This window comes from Zea mays, chromosome 2, assembly GCF_902167145.1.
Source record: "Zea mays cultivar B73 chromosome 2, Zm-B73-REFERENCE-NAM-5.0, whole genome shotgun sequence".
NCBI lineage: Eukaryota > Viridiplantae > Streptophyta > Magnoliopsida > Poales > Poaceae > Zea > Zea mays.
Genome location: NC_050097.1, coordinates 129,345,800 through 129,361,297, shown reverse-complemented (window position 1 = coordinate 129,361,297; position 15,498 = coordinate 129,345,800). Strand labels below are relative to the sequence as shown.

General features: G+C 47.5%; 1 protein-coding gene across 2 annotated transcripts; it reads left to right on the top strand.

Moving 5' to 3' along the window:
- The first annotated feature begins 12,800 nt into the window (after window positions 1-12,800).
- LOC100275409 (uncharacterized) lies at window positions 12,801-14,125 on the top strand. Of its 2 annotated transcripts, none has more exons than XM_008669418.3 (3): window positions 12,801-12,943; window positions 13,029-13,225; window positions 13,417-14,111. In XM_008669418.3, exons 2-3 carry the CDS (start codon window positions 13,033-13,035, stop codon window positions 13,941-13,943), a joined length of 720 nt encoding a protein of 239 aa, XP_008667640.1. In that variant the 5' UTR covers window positions 12,801-12,943; window positions 13,029-13,032; the 3' UTR covers window positions 13,944-14,111. The 2 variants fall into 2 exon arrangements, with proteins under 2 accessions (XP_008667640.1, NP_001142958.1); NM_001149486.1 differs by having other exon boundaries at window positions 12,864-12,934; window positions 13,417-14,125.
- Window positions 14,126-15,498: the final 1,373 nt, after the last annotated feature.

The following is a 15,498-nucleotide window of genomic DNA, read 5'->3' as shown; positions in this document are numbered from 1 at the left end:
ACGGAGGGTGATCTTGCTGTGGAAGGTGACGGCCATTGAGCTAGCTTGGATCGTCGACACACCCCCTACCTGGCGCGCCAGCTGTCGGTGTTTTGGGTCCGACCGCACACCCGGGGTTGCCCCTCGAGGTGTTTTTAGGAGTAGGACGGTGTCGACGACTGTAGCAAAATGGTTCGTGCCAGATGCACGAGGGATAGTGGACAATGTTTACAGGTTCGGGCCGCTTAGAGATGCGTAACGCCCTACGTCCTGGTGAGTATGCTTGGTGAATGAGGTTACAAGAGAGCTCTCCGAATTGAGAATGCAGAGAGTTGAGGTGGGTGGCTGAGTAATAGGGTCGATCGTTCTGAAGGGGTGCCCCCTAGGCCTTATATACTCGACCGTGGGGCAATACACGTGGATATGATAACAATGTGTAGCTAAAAGATAGTGAACTGCTTTAGTTTATCTCCCTATAGTTCTGCCGACCTATCCTCACATGGCTCCGTTGCATGGGGGCTCCAGCGCGGGAAAGTCGGATCTCTGTTGTGGTTGCTCGCTCGACGTTGTGGGCCGTCCGGACTTGCACTAATCCGGCCTCATGTCAATCTGCTTTGCTGATTGTCCCTCCCTAGGCCCACGAAAGAATGACCTTACGATTTATTGGGCCCTTGGGCCTTTCTTGAGGTCTTTTACTTCTTCTAGTGGACCCGGGGGATATCTGTCCCCCACAACAACCTCCTGGGTTGGGAGCTGAACCTTCCTCCAAAGCTTCTTCCTCCTCTGCCACTTAGGGCTGGTGGCCTATAAGAGCTTTGTTGTGTCCCTAAAGTCTGGGAGCTTTGCTGATGCCCTTGAGCGTGGTTTCCTCTGTCATCACTTGAGCTGGGATAGTGGACTGTCCTGACATGCCTAGGGTGGAGCCTTCCTCTGAAGCACCTAGTCATCTCAGAATACCTATAGGCTTCCTCCCTTCTCTGGCGAAAATCGTTGTCAGCTCGAATGTACTCATCCATTATTTGGAGAAGCTTCTCCAATGTTTGTGGTGGCTTCCTTGCAAAATATTGCATCGTTGGTCCTCGTCTGAGCCCCTTGATCATGGCTTCAATGACAATCTCATTAAGCACTGTAGGCATCATGCTGGGTTTCATGTGTTGTTGCATTTATAACTAATTTTGTGATTCGGATTTGAATTTGAGCTAGGAATTTAAACTTGAATTTGAAATGAGAGATTAGAAATAGAAAAGAAAAGAAAAATAAAAAAGAACTCCTTGTGTATTGGGCTGAATTCGCCCTCTCGGCCCAATGCACGCTCCTCGTGCAGCCTAGCTCGGTTGCTGCTGGTGGCATGACGTGTGGGCCCCACTAACCAATCGCAGCGTGCGCGCCATCTATCTCTGAATTGTAGGACCGCCTCGTAAGGGAGCGCTAAACCAACAAACCTCCGCGCCGCGCTGTTGAACACTTGTTCTCGAATGTTGTGGATCAAGAACAAGGCAACACAATTGTTAAATATTACGAACCTTCAACTTCGGGAGCGTTATCTCCACATGGGTACAATGCTCATCAAACGAAGGACATACCTTCATTATTTAATATGTGAACAGGAATGTAAAAGGATGAAGACATTAATTGTGTCTCGTTAATTCATTCATATTTGCATTCCATAAAACATGTATGAATATCAACAGAATTCATATTACATTGATACCTTTGGCTTGCTCGAAGGTGAAGATGCGAGAGAGTGATTACAATTTAGCGTGAACAGTACAGTGCTACTGTTCATCTATTTATAGGAACGAGACGCATCCCGAGTAAAAGTACATTTATGTCCCCAATATTCACATATGATCATAATACAAGTTATTAAGGACTAAGTAGTCTTTTCCTCTTTCGGTCAGCATCATCACTATACTTCATCTCTATTGTGAGCCGAAGTTGTCCATCTGTTGATGGCTTCGGCATTTACTATTATCCTCTTTAGATCTGTCTTCATCTTGTATGCCTTCGTCATGAGGAAGAGGCTTGCATCCTAAAGACAAAGCTTCTTGTAATAGCTTATGCTGAAAGCAAATAGTTAGTTACGTTTTTGAGGACCTTCGGAAGGAGAAGGCCCCCAACAGTAGCCTCTCACAGTATTAATTTGTTTTATTGTAACAAATTCAGACTACGACAAGAACAAAGGCCTTTAGCCGAAGGTCCGAAAAAACACCTTCCCTTCGATAGAATAGCAAGTCATTCTGACCCGTGGGACCCACCGAGCTATGGGGCTCTTAGTATATATCGAAGCCTATGTCGTGAATATTTTTTGTGCTCTCTAGCTGTTTGTACTATGTGTGCCATTTTAACTTTCTTTGCTTTCTCGAGCTTGATTGACTTTTGAGCCTCGGCATCTGCCTAACCATCGCCTGAATGGCTGAAGAGAAGAAGATCGCTGACCCCGCTCTGGCTAGGTTTTACGAAGCTATGGAGAAGACCAACACAGAGAAAATCACCAATGAGATGCTGGCCAGGTTGTCCGAAAACTCCAGCGATAGTCAGCATCATCACTATACTTCATCTCCGTTATGAGCCAAAGCTGTCCATCTGGTGATGGCTTCGGCGTTTACTCTTATCCTCTTTAGATCTGTCTTCATCTTGTATGCCTTCGTCATAAGGAGGAGGCTTGCATCCTAAAGACGAAGCTTCCTATAATAGCTTATGCTGAAAGCAAATAGTTAGTTAGGTTTTTTAGGACCTTCGGAAGGAGAAGGCCCCTAACACGCGCGTATCGGACTGCCGCTGCGCCCGCGAAGCCATGACCGTGAACTTTGGAATCTCCAGCTGGCATAACCGCCCAATGGCTCTACTTCCTCACCTACGCAGGGTATAAAGTCGTACCCCATGCCTCTAGGCTCCTCATCAATGAGCATCGTGCGTTCCACTGCCATCACCGAGAGGGAGAGAGAACGGAGGAGTTGTTGTGGTTGATTCGGGCGCATGGCGACATTGGGATTCTATGCTAGTTCAGGCACCGCGCCGGGACCCTGGGGGCGTGCTCGTGGCTTTCTTGGATAATTAGCAGCGAGGTTACAAGTCACCTGAAGAGCAATTTGGTACCTAGGATCTCGAGTCTAAGGCATGTTGTGTCCTTGATCACTTTTCTCGTTATCCAATAATGTTCCTATTAATCATTGTGCCATGCTCAGGTTAATTTGATGGGACCAAATAGGTTTCCCTAGATTTGTTTATCCCACGCCTTGTTTACCACAGAACTTTTGGGTAGTTTTGCTATTTCTCTACCTGGCTTTGGGATTAATGTTACATTATGATCATGTTCCGGTTATGCTGTTATTTTAATTATTGTTCATGATAAGATCATTGTGTTAATTGGAACATGGAGCTTAACTTGAGATATCCGTGCTACCACAAGGGTGGAATGGGACGCCCTTGGCTGACTAATTAGGAAAGCTAGTGGAGGACTACCTTACCCGAAAGGGGCAAGGGCGATAGAGGAGCTACATATAGGGAGGTTCTCGGGTCGATCATGCTGTGATGGCTTTTCGGACGAGAAATTCCTATATTGCCCTTCTTAGAAACCGTAGCAGGTTTTTTGAAGCTAGTGAAACTTTGTAAAGGCCTTGTAGTGGATCCCTAGCCATTCACCTCGGAAGTGTCTAAGGGTCTAGCTAACCCAGGCTAGACGAGATACACGACTTGTGGGTAAAGGGCGCAACATATGCATTGCATCACGGGTGTTTTTATCAATTTTGATCTCTTACTTAATTGCGTTGGTATCTACTTATACTTAGTAACTGCTAATAAAATTTGACCAACTCTAAAAGCAATGCTCAGCTTTAACCATCTCCTTTGGTAAGCCTTACACTTCACATGAGCTCCCACCTTTGGTGAAGTTCATGCACATTATTCCCCACAACTTGTTGAGAGATGAAAGTATGTGAGCTCACCCTTGCTCTACTAACATGCCCCTAGGCCAAGAACAGGTACCACATGAGGAGGTGCCCGAAGGATGATGTAATGAGTTCGTGAGTGGTCTAGGTCGTCGTCTCCAGTCAACTTTGTGTTGCTGGATCGTTGTTGTCGCATGATGTAATTATTTAACTATTTTGTACAGAACTATGTTATATATTAATGATGTGACATTCATTTCTGTACCATGAGTCATCATATGTGTGAAGACTTGATCCCAGCACACTTGGTGATTATTTCCCGCTCGAGTTTTGGTGCCCCTAGAACCCGGGTGTGACAGAAGTAATGAGGGACAATGAATTACAAAGTAAGTCGGACATAATAGGTCAGTGGACACTTGCCTTCACCAGGTTTTTGCTCAAGAAGATCTTCGGCAACACACTCAGGAACCATGGGCTGCTCGTTGTCTAAATAAAGCGATCATGCATTCAATACATTTGAATAAAGACAAATAAACAATACACCAAACATATACAATCAAGTGAACACAAGTTTGACAGACAATATAAACACAAAGGTAAACTTAGGTTCTAAGGTGAACTAGCACACTTAGAAGTTTGTGATTCTCTAAGTGTTGTCTATCTCCATAGACTACATAATTAGATTCCACTTATTTTAATAAGACATAAAAATTATACCAGGGATAGATTCATACTTCACATATTATTAATCTCACAAAGTTAAACATCTAATTACCATTGGAGTTTTCCTTTTTATTTTCTTATTTAATACATAAACCATTACCTAAACTAATCTATAGTCTAGGCATAAAATTAGAATGTGCAGAAAGTGAATGATCATAATTTTAACAGATAGAGAATAATGCCATGACCATTTTGCAATTTGAATCAATCAATTTGGAGTTCATACGCACAGGATATGAAATAAACAAGTTTTGGAATTTAAAACCCTAAATTAGGTCTAATTCTGTGATTAAATAAAAGCCTAGGGTTCTATCTGCAAGATTACAGGGGCCTACGCGCGAATACCAGGGATGGCGGGTTGATTCTTACAAAACCGAGGGTTTCTTAAGCAATTTTACTACGTGAAGGGGTAGCGGGCTCTCTCGGCCACAATATCGTGAACGAATGACCGAGATCAGATCCCGTTGGCGAGCGCACGGACGCGGGCGTGCGCGCACAACTGACCAGTGGGCCAGGGCGATCAGCGACCGGGGATGGGAGGCGGGCTGACTGGTCAGGCCCAGTGCCAGGGAGCACAGGCGACCGATACCCGATGATCTAGACCACGCGATTGAGATCGAATAGTCGAGATCAAGCACCGGGGGGGTTAACGGCTGCGGGCGGCGCCGCTCTTGCCTACGGCAGTGAGGTCGCTGGAGCTAGGGCTGGTGCAGGCTAGAGGGGCTCTAAGGTCACTAGAGTTGGCTAGGACTGGCGAGAAGGACCCTGCGAACTCGCTGGTTGGGTTCTGTACACGAGACTGAGAACAGGGGAGAGAATGGCGGAGGGAAGCTCCAGGCAAGTCGGGGTAACTCCGGCAAGGAATCCCGACTGTGGGGAGGGGGAATCGGGCGTGCTAAGGCTCGGAATACCTCCGGCGAGAGAAGAGGAGTGCTATGGACCAACGCAGGGGCACAATGCAAGGCTGAATTGGCCAGTCACAGCGAGGGGCGCGGTGAACCGGTGTGGATGAACTCCAGCGAGGCCAAATTGGCTAAGATCAAGTGCAAATAAGGAAAATTAAGCACGGGAACAGGTTCCTCACCTCGGGACGGAGCTTGAGGTGGCTTGGGGCAGCTTATGGCGGGCTAGACGGCAGACACGGTGGACGCGGGTCTCCGGCGAGCGCGAGCGACAAGGGCTGAGCGCGCGCGAGAGTGAGCTTGCGCAAAATGAGGCAGGGGAGAGAGAGCGGGTGAGGGCAGTGCTCAAAAGGGAGCTACGGTGCGTGGACAGGCGATGTGGCTGGAGTTCTCGGCGTGTGTGCGCGCTGGTCCACGGTGGTTCGCGGGGAAGGCGGAACTGACAGGGTGGCCCCACAGCGCAGCGATGGAAAACGGGCGCACGAAGGAAACGGCTCGGTGTGCTAACGGGTTGGCCCGAGTTCTGCCCCAATCGGGATAGTTTCTTCTACAGCAAGGGGCATGGGGCCCTCGTCAGCAGTATCGTGCCAAAAGTATCCTTCTCATGTTCTTCGAAAAATGAAAAAATGAACTCATTATTGGAGCTATTCGCTCCCCGTCATCCTCTTCTTCGTCACTTTCTGGAAGCCCCTCCAAGGGCTTAACCCTCTATGCTATCAAATCAATAGCCTCTTCAATATTTGCTTCCTTGGCCCATAGGTGGGAGCTCTTTGATCTCAACTTCAACCCTGGCTTCGGGTACAACCTGTAAAGTTCAACAACATAAACTTAATATAGCAAATCCATAACGATTACATGTAAGATCAAAGAAAAGATTATTTTCCGGGATTTCCTCCAAAGCTTGAGGAGTTGATCTGGCATGGATCTTCGGAACCTTAATTCGTGTTGTGGTCACTTTCTTCTTCCTCTTCTTCAAGTCCTGAGCCATGATATGATAATCAGGATAGAAGAATTCGATGGCATCACAAATATGATTTAGCCAATGTCTCTTTTGGGCCCGAAGGCCTGCTGCAGAGCTTCAGCCTCCAATTTGCTAAAATTACCAAGAATTTCATTGCATTTTGCTTAAACATAATCTAGCCAACCATCGCTAGGTTCTCAAAACTCATCTTCGAACCTATACTTATATCAAAGCCTAATTAGCCCAGGCTCGTCATCGGAAGCATTCCCTTCAGACACCTTCGGCATGTCCTACTCAGTTGCCAAAGGCCACATTTTAAAAGCTAAGTATTCTTGAACAAGATCCCTCATACCAATGTAAGTGCTAACAACATTGAAAGCAACTATGGTAGCTTGGGCTTCAAAGTTAACATGATATGTTGGTTTCTTAAATCCAAAATTTGTGGCAATAGGAGGTTGAATGATTCCTGATATGTCAGCACTCGCAGTCAAGTCATTCTTCATATAAAACCATTCTTTTGCCCACTCCTTCAGCCAATTGCTTCGATAGGCCAAGGCCGGGAACATTGAACCCCTTCGGTATGTGAAGTTATAACAACCAAAATTATTATGGAGGCCTCTTGTTTCCTTCGTCTGGAAATGCAATTCATGAATATGGTTGAATGCCTTGCAGAAGGCTTGAGCATCAAATTCTATTCCTTGGCTTTGAATAGCCCCTAACCGCACCCAGTCAATATTGTCAATGTAGCCAAAGTGGTTAAGTACCTCGATGTGCCCTTCTTTGATTTTGGACTTCCCAAAATCCACATGGCTAGGCTTTGTGGGACGAATGATCGTGTTATCCTCTTCAAAATCCATTCCCACGCTATCTTCGGATTGGTTCACCTAGCTAAATTTGGCTTGGGGAGCAGTGGCTCCCATTGCCAGAATGATTTCTTTAGCATGGGCCTCTAGCGCATCCTTCGGAGGTGTAATAGACATCTCGAGTAGCACTCTAAGTGTGAAAAAAGCAAGTGATCTCTGAAACTCGCTAAGGTTGGTTCGGGAGCAAAAAACAGTGCTCGAAAACTAGCTTCGAAGGCAGAGTGAGCACTAGCAGCGGTGAGCGCAAGCAAGAGAAGTTGTACCCTATAATGGTTCTGTTTAGATTCTAAAGGTCAAATCCGACGTGGTGAAGGTCTGGTGGCACATGGACCCAATCCAGTGATAACATGTTGGAGTAGTCTGTCAGAGGTCTGGTGGCGCACGAACATTCACTATACGAGGTTTGGTGCCATGCAGAAAAGTGCAGTTTCCCCCACTTCTTTCCAGCTGCTATGAAGGTGGTTGGGGCTATAAATACCCCAACCAGCATTTAAGGTACACAAGAGCTACGCCAAACATACATTCAATACTTGCAACTACTCCAAAGGATTCAAAGCCTCCCAAGTGCCATTTCCAATAGAATTGTGCAAGAAAAGAGATAGTGCCTTGCGAGTGCGATTCATTTGAGTTGTTGCTTTGCTCTTGTGCTCTTTTGTTTACCCCTTTTAGCCGGTTGGGGGTATTTATATGCACTATCTCCAAAAACAAGAATTGTCATGGACAATACTTTCTTTCTCACTTATAATTTCATTCTCATTTGTGTAAAGGATAGCGGAGACTCCGAGTTTGTGTGGGGATCCTTGTGGAGACTCCAATCTCTCGATTTGAGAAGAAACACTCAAACGTCTAAGTGACCGGTTGAGAAATGAAAATGGTTGAAAGAGACCCATCCTAAGTGGACTCCTCAATGGAGAGGTAGGGTTCTTTGGAAACTAAACTCCAATAAATAAATCCCTTATGTCTCTCTTATTGTGATTTTCTTGCAATTTGTTTCTCTATTTCCTCCCTTAAGTTCCATTGATTGCGTTTGATTCCAAATCAATTGTATTGTTGCCAAAGTAATTCAGCAATCTTGAGAGCAATACTTGCAAGAAGAACTACTCTTTCTTACTCCGAAGGCCTTCTTTTGAAACTTAGCACAACTAAGAATTTCCTAAAATTCAACATTGCTACTATTAGTACAAGTATATACATCCTATAAAATTTCACAAAAGAATGCAAATATACACTTACATTTTTTGCTTTCTTCCACCATTCTTTGTCCATGATAATTACCCCATTCGAATTATCCCATCTTGTTCTTGTTTCCCTTCTCATTAATTGTCTCTAGATTGTCTAATCAATCTTCAACTTGTCCCACTTGTTTTTTATTTGTGTTTTGGTTAATTTAATTTCGGTGATTTGGGAAAATCTTGCAGACACCTCATTATAACCTATAATGTTTTGGAGTGTATTTGGCATATTACCCTTTTTTAAGTGTTCTGCCATCAATTCAGAAAATGGCACAGACATAATACTCTGACCAATCCATTGCATCTACCTGATATATGCAAAGGAAAAATAATGATTTAAACAACATACTATATAGCATCTAAAAATATTGAAGATATTGCAAGAAAGTATAGACCTTTGGTGCGTTTGGACGAGATGACTATCATCGGCGCCATCAATGATGTTGTCCATGTCACCAAGCCGGCAGCGCCAGCCATGCCTCTGTTCACGTTGACCAAGCACACGAAACCACCAACCACAACATTGAAAGTGTTGTCCATGTCACTAGCTGTCACACCCGGTTTTAGAAGGCAAACCGAATGCGAACCATGTACGTGCCAGGATCAGTTATTCACGTACACAGCAGTTACATAACATGGACATCATCACACAGTGCTCAAAATGGTATTAAAAAGGGAAATAATAGTTGATTACATCATACGTCTGAGACGTCCACATAGTCCTTACAATAAAAATCAAAGTGCGGAAAAGAAACGTAGATAAACGTGGCCTTCACAGGCAGCCGACTGGGGGTTGCCGCTAACCCACGCCTAGAACTCGTCGTAGTCTTGGAACTCCTGGAAGTCTCCTTCCACGGCTTCATCTTCTCCTGAGCAGTGGTTGCAATGCTGACAACCTGGGGATGGGGGGGTTTGGTGTGTAGAGCAAGGGTGAGTACACATCAACATACTCAGCAAGTATCCTGTTTGGCTGTAGTGGACTAGCTTTATGTGGGGATAAGTCAAGCAGTTGCTTTTAGTTGGTCAGATTATTATTTACTAATAGAAAGCCAGGTTTTAGCATTAACCCAAGTTATTAGCCCGATGTACCCTTTCCAAACGGAAAGAAATACCACTTACCAGTACCATAGTCATAACCAAAACCATCGATCTCATAACCACCTGTACCATAATTTCTCTGATCAAGTACCACTAATCACTGGAGCTCCCTTGGCCACTCATAACCGCGAGCACGGCTGATATATCAGTTTTCAAACACTCTGCAGAGGTTGTGCACTTTACCCACAAGCCGTGATTCCCTTTCTGCCCGGATATCATGACTCTCCATTGATCACTACCAAGGTGACCCAGCAGGGCATCACTACGTAGCCTTTACAAAGATTCCCCGGGGCTGTAGCCACCCGTTAGGTTTCCTAAATGCACCGCACTCCTCCCCAAGGGGCGAACCCAAACTTGGCAGAGCGAGCCGCATACACCGAGTCCCATTGACGGCACGACGGCTAAGTGATCTACACCCCGGATCCTCTAATTATTCAGCTAAGGGCATCCCATTCCACTCTCATGGTTGCACTGTTTTCCCGGGCGGTCATCCATAGAACAGGTCCTTACGGAGAGGCACTCGAGAAAACGCTCGAGCCCCCTTGAAGACCACAAGTACGACATCATAATAAGAGAAGGGAAAACAGCGTATCATAGATAATCTCATCATGTTCATTGATTAGAGTTTGAGCAATAGCATAAAGCTAAACAATAATAATCCAACCCAAATAGGTAAACAAGGACATGGATAACAAAGCTAGTCAATCCTTAGGCATAAATGTGTAAAGCGGGAGGTGAATTAAAGAATGAATAGGACAGAGATAGGTCAAGGGACACTTGCCTCCACCAACCGACTGCTGCTCAGGGGCTTCTCCTGCGAGTTCCTCGGGCTCTTCAACCGGATCGTTCTCTATGCGATTGCAAGCATACATACATTCATCCATTCAAATTAGGAAACAAACAGTACACCATACAAGGGAACAAATAAAGTGAACATGCATAGAATATCACATACGATAATGAACTCACCATGGTTAGAAAGAAATGGGAAAAGGTCTCGCGAGAGTTAAAGCTTATGCCCGAGACGCACTACGGGTAAACGAATAACTAAACGCTACGTGCTCTAGTTCCAATTGGTTCTAACAAAAGAATTAGCTACATGCACTAATGTAAACGTGACCACTTTTAGTAGATTAACATTGAATGAGATAGATGATTAGTTATTCAAATTAACTAACGTAACCAATTTCTAAATTGAGACTCCTATCTTATTAATATAAACACGTGATTAGCGCGCATAGGACACGGGGGGGGGGGGGGGGGTAGACGGGGACACGACGGGTCGTGCCAAGGCACTGCGCACTACGCAAGCACATGCGCGAGGCCGCACGCACATGCCACGAACTAGCCGTGCGCACGTCGGGGCCGAGCGCTAGCCGAGCTCAAAGCCGCGCGCCATAGGCACGCTGGGCCGAGCTCGAGGCCACGCCGGGGCCGTCACGACGCGGGCAAGGCACGACGGGGCGAGCGGGCAAGCACGCCAGGGCGAAGACACGGCCGACCACCACGCTGGGGCGGGGACGGCGCGGCCGAGTCGGGGCGGGGCTCGCCGGGGACGGCCGAGCCGGAACCGGGCGCGGCAGGGGGCCAAGCAGGGGGCGGGCTTGCCGGGCGCAGCCGGGGGCGTCCAGGGCGAGGCCGGGGCGGCCGGCGGGCGCGGGACGAGGCCGGGCGCGGCGGGGGCGAGGGCGGCCGGGGCGCGGGCGGCCGAAGGGCGGCGCGCCGGGGCCGGGCAGGGAACGCCGCGCCGGGGAGCGGCGCCGGCGGGCGGGGGAGGGGGGGAAGGGAGGAGAGGGGGGGCTCACCGGAGGGGGCGGCGCGGCGGTGGCGGCGCCGGGGGAAGGGGCGGCGGCGGCTAGGGTTAGGGGAGAGAGAGAGAGTTGGGGGAGGGGGGAGGGGATGACGGACGGGGCCCGCGGGGAGGGAATTTTGGAAAAAGAAAAAAGGGGGGGAGGGGCGGTTGGGCCGACTGGGCCCAAAGGGGGGGGAAAGGGGGTGGGCGCGGGGTGGGCCGGCCGGAACGGCCCACGACGGGGGGGGGGGGGGGGGGGGGGAGGGGCGGCTGGGCCGCCGCGGGGCCCACGCGGGAACGGGGAAGGGGGGCGGCTGGGCCGCCAACTGGGCCGGCGCGAAGGGGAAGGGGGCTGCTAGGCCAAAAGAGAGAAAAAAGGGGGAAAGAAAAAGAAAAGGCTTTTCTTTTTCTAATTTCCCTAATTTCTTATATGCCTAACTCTTCAATTCACTCAACCACAAACAAAAGAGTGCATAATCCGGCATGCATGATGCAACAACCAAAAATAGTTCTAGGTTTTGGTTACACAATATGTCAAGCTAATTCTCGCTATAACTTTTAGAAAAGATCAAGGCTTAGCGAGAAGAAAAGGGAAAAAAGGAAAGAGTAACGCCTGAATTTGGTGAGAGAAAAAAAGAAAAAAATCTACCCCAAATTCATGGCGTTATACTAGCCGCGCAGGGGGCGCGTGCTTTGGTGCTGCAGCTGTCAGCAAACTTGCTGGCCATGGCTGTCACGATTCCCTTGTTGAAGGCCACGCCAGGGAAGCCGCGTGCTGCTGGTTACGCCGCGCTCTCGGGCCCTAGTGGTGTCGCGCCGTGCCTGAAAGTGGCTGCGCTGTTGGCCCTCGTTCACGGACGCGCCCCACGGGAGGGGGTGCTCCACCATGGCTGCGACCTCGGGCACGAGGAAGGCCAAGTTGGTGAGCACCTGCCACCGACGAAATAGAGGAAGCCGGCAATGCGTGGTCGATTTGGCTGCAATCACTTAGGGATTAGGAGGAGAAAGAAGGGGAAAATCGATTTTTGTCAATTCCATGATCCCCATGGGATCAGACTCCTTAGATGCATCCATGGTGGACGATAGGGTTCCATGCGAGAAAGATGTGTTCAAGAGAAAGAAGATGCGTTAGGAGAGAAAAGAACATAGGAGAAACGAAACATTATTTTCTCTGAAACGTGTGTCATTGTTAGGCAATTAACCTCGAACTCCATATTTACATCTGAAAATATTTTTTATGGAGTAACATTTTTGCTACTTCACCAAAATGGTGTGGAGTTCACTCCATCCCATTAGAGAACAGAGTTGCTACAGTTCAAACACCCCTTATTCTATATTGTGTGGCCAGATAGCGAAATAGGCAGGACCAACTGGGTTGCCACACGTGTGTTTTCCTCCCGTCCTGCAGGTATGCAGCGGATAAGGTCCCCCTGCGCCAACGGTCAATGCATGGAACCTATCAAACCAAGCCGGCGATTCTCCGATCCCAACCAGGCAAGCAGTGTACGCAGAAATTGATGATTCCCCCGCTTTGATCTCCGTACGTCCTGTCATCTCATCGATCTGCTTCGCATCCACGCCTGAGCAGACTCATGGTGGCGTTCATGGCGAGCAGCGGGGCCATGAAGGCGTCGAGCAGGCCAACCTTCGTCACCCCTCGTAGCTTCTTTAACTGGGGCAAAAGCGCGAGAGAAACCGAGACGCCGCCGCCGCAGCTGCAGTTCTCCTACCACGACGTCGAGCCACCGTTCCCCATGTCGCTCGTGGCAAAAACACACCTCAGAGGTAATTATCATATCCTTTTGGCGATTAATTGGTTATTAAGAGGCCGATTGATTGGCTCGCTGTGGTTACTTGTCATGTCATTGCGAATCACTTCAATTGTCATATATTTTGTTTTTACATTTAGCGCACAATGACTAACTTTGTTTTCCGTTCACTGTTCTTGATGATAAATTGATAATATGGTGGCGCAGACCGTGAGCTCAGGTGCTGCTACAAGGCCACCGTGGACGGCTTCAGTGCTACGGACTTCCACCGGCGGTGCGACTTCAAGGGCCCCTGCGTCGTCGTTGGCTACACCGACGGTGGCTTCCGTTTCGGCGGGTTCAGCCCGGAGGGGTACCGAAGCACGGACGACTACTACGACACGCTGGACGCGTTCCTCTTCTACTGGGCGGAATCTACGGAGGTCTCGGCGCCGCCCGTGGTGCTGCCCAAGGTGGGCGGGAGCGGCGCGGCGCTGTTCGACTACTCCCGCGGCGGGCCACAGTTCGGCGCCGACGGCCTGCTCATCGGCCCGCCGCTCACCGCCGTGATGGGCGTGTTCACTGGACCCGACTCCAGCGCCGGCGTCGGCGACCTCCGCAGCGCTCGCTCGCGGCTTGGCCTGTCGTACGCGAGGCGGCCGGACGGGAAGGAGAGCCTGTTCGGCGACGAGGGCAGGGCCCAGCTCGTGGAGGTGCTCGTCTTCTGCAATCCGCAGATCGCGAGCCTGTACTGACTGCTCATTGTTACTAGCTTGCAGCTAGAGTCTGTATAAACTATTCATTATCGCTTAATTTGGAGTCTAAAACATACCAATAATAACAATGTAAAATTGTGGGTACGGTTAATTAGTTGATTATTAAGTTATTGAAAGATCAAATAAGTAATGACGAAATTACTTTTATTCTCTAATGAAAATGCATGTCCATAAGTTATGCCTGTCCATGGGCATGAGGTAGGTCGGCTGACATGAACAGAAGCGGAACGACGCGGAGTTTGGATTATTTGCTTCGGATTAAAGCCATTGTTTGGACTACTACAGCTGTAATTTATAGAGATAAAACACTGTAAAATCAGTAGAAATCGGTATTGATTAAAGCCAAGAGAAAAGGTGATCATTGATTCAGCGCCCAGGGGTTCTATCCAAGGGATTATGTCGTTTTCAATCTGCAACTGCCAACGATTATCTAGAATTCAGAGCAGGCATTACAGATTCACCACGGTCCACCGCATCAGACGATCAGCCTCCCACTCGTCTTCACTTCGAGTTTGAGGTGTCTTCATCCACCGCCCCGTCCGCAGCCACTAGTAGAAAATAGCTCAAAGGCTATAATACGCACGAATTTTCACTAGCGGTTTTCATTAGCACGTGCCAACAAAAATAACAGGTGGACCCGACTTAAGAAACCACTAGTAGAAATCGCCTATTTCCACTAGCGGTTGATGTAACAGAACCGTCAGTGATAAACTAATTTCCACCAGCGGTTCTGTTACATCAACTGCCAGTGAAAATAGGAGAACCGTTAGTGATAATCTAATTTTTACTAGCGGTTCTGTTACACCAACTGATAGTGAAAATAGGAGATTTCCACTAACGGTTTATTAAGCCAACCGCCAGTGACATTAGTACTATAAATACACCTTCTTCCTCACTGACAGGAGCTGTAGCTCGCAGCCAACTTCCATTGAAGGCGATTTTGGAGGTTCAGATTTTACAAAATACAAGGGGGGTGGTTTTGATCTTCATTTTTTGGAAGAAGGTTGCTAAGAAAAGTGGTTTATGTTTCTAATGTCAATTTTTGTTCAAGAGCTCAATTTTAGCCACATTTTGGATCTAAGGTATCACCATGTGAGAGAAAGAGTATAGCTAGGTTATTTTCTCTATTTTCTCAAATGAGGTTGTTTAAGATGGTTAGATTTGTGTATCCCCTCTCCTTTTTCATGTTTAGTTCTCAAATCAGTTTATCCATGGCATATTAAGTTGTTTAATGAATGGTGCATGTGTTGTATGGAGAGAGAGAGAGAGGATGATAGGTTTGGTAATTAAGATTGTTTTAATAGTTGCTATGAAAGGTTGGTTTAATTATGTTTCAGTTGCCAATTATTGTTCACTTTTGCTCAACTTTAGCTACATTTTGGAACTATGACTTCACCATGTGTTAGAGAGAAGAATATAGTTAGGAAAGTTTGATTTATGTTTCTCTTGCCAATTTTTGTTCATTTTTCCTCAATTTTAGCCACATTTTGGTTTCACCTCTTCATCCTTCTCGACAAGAACTATAGCTCGCAGC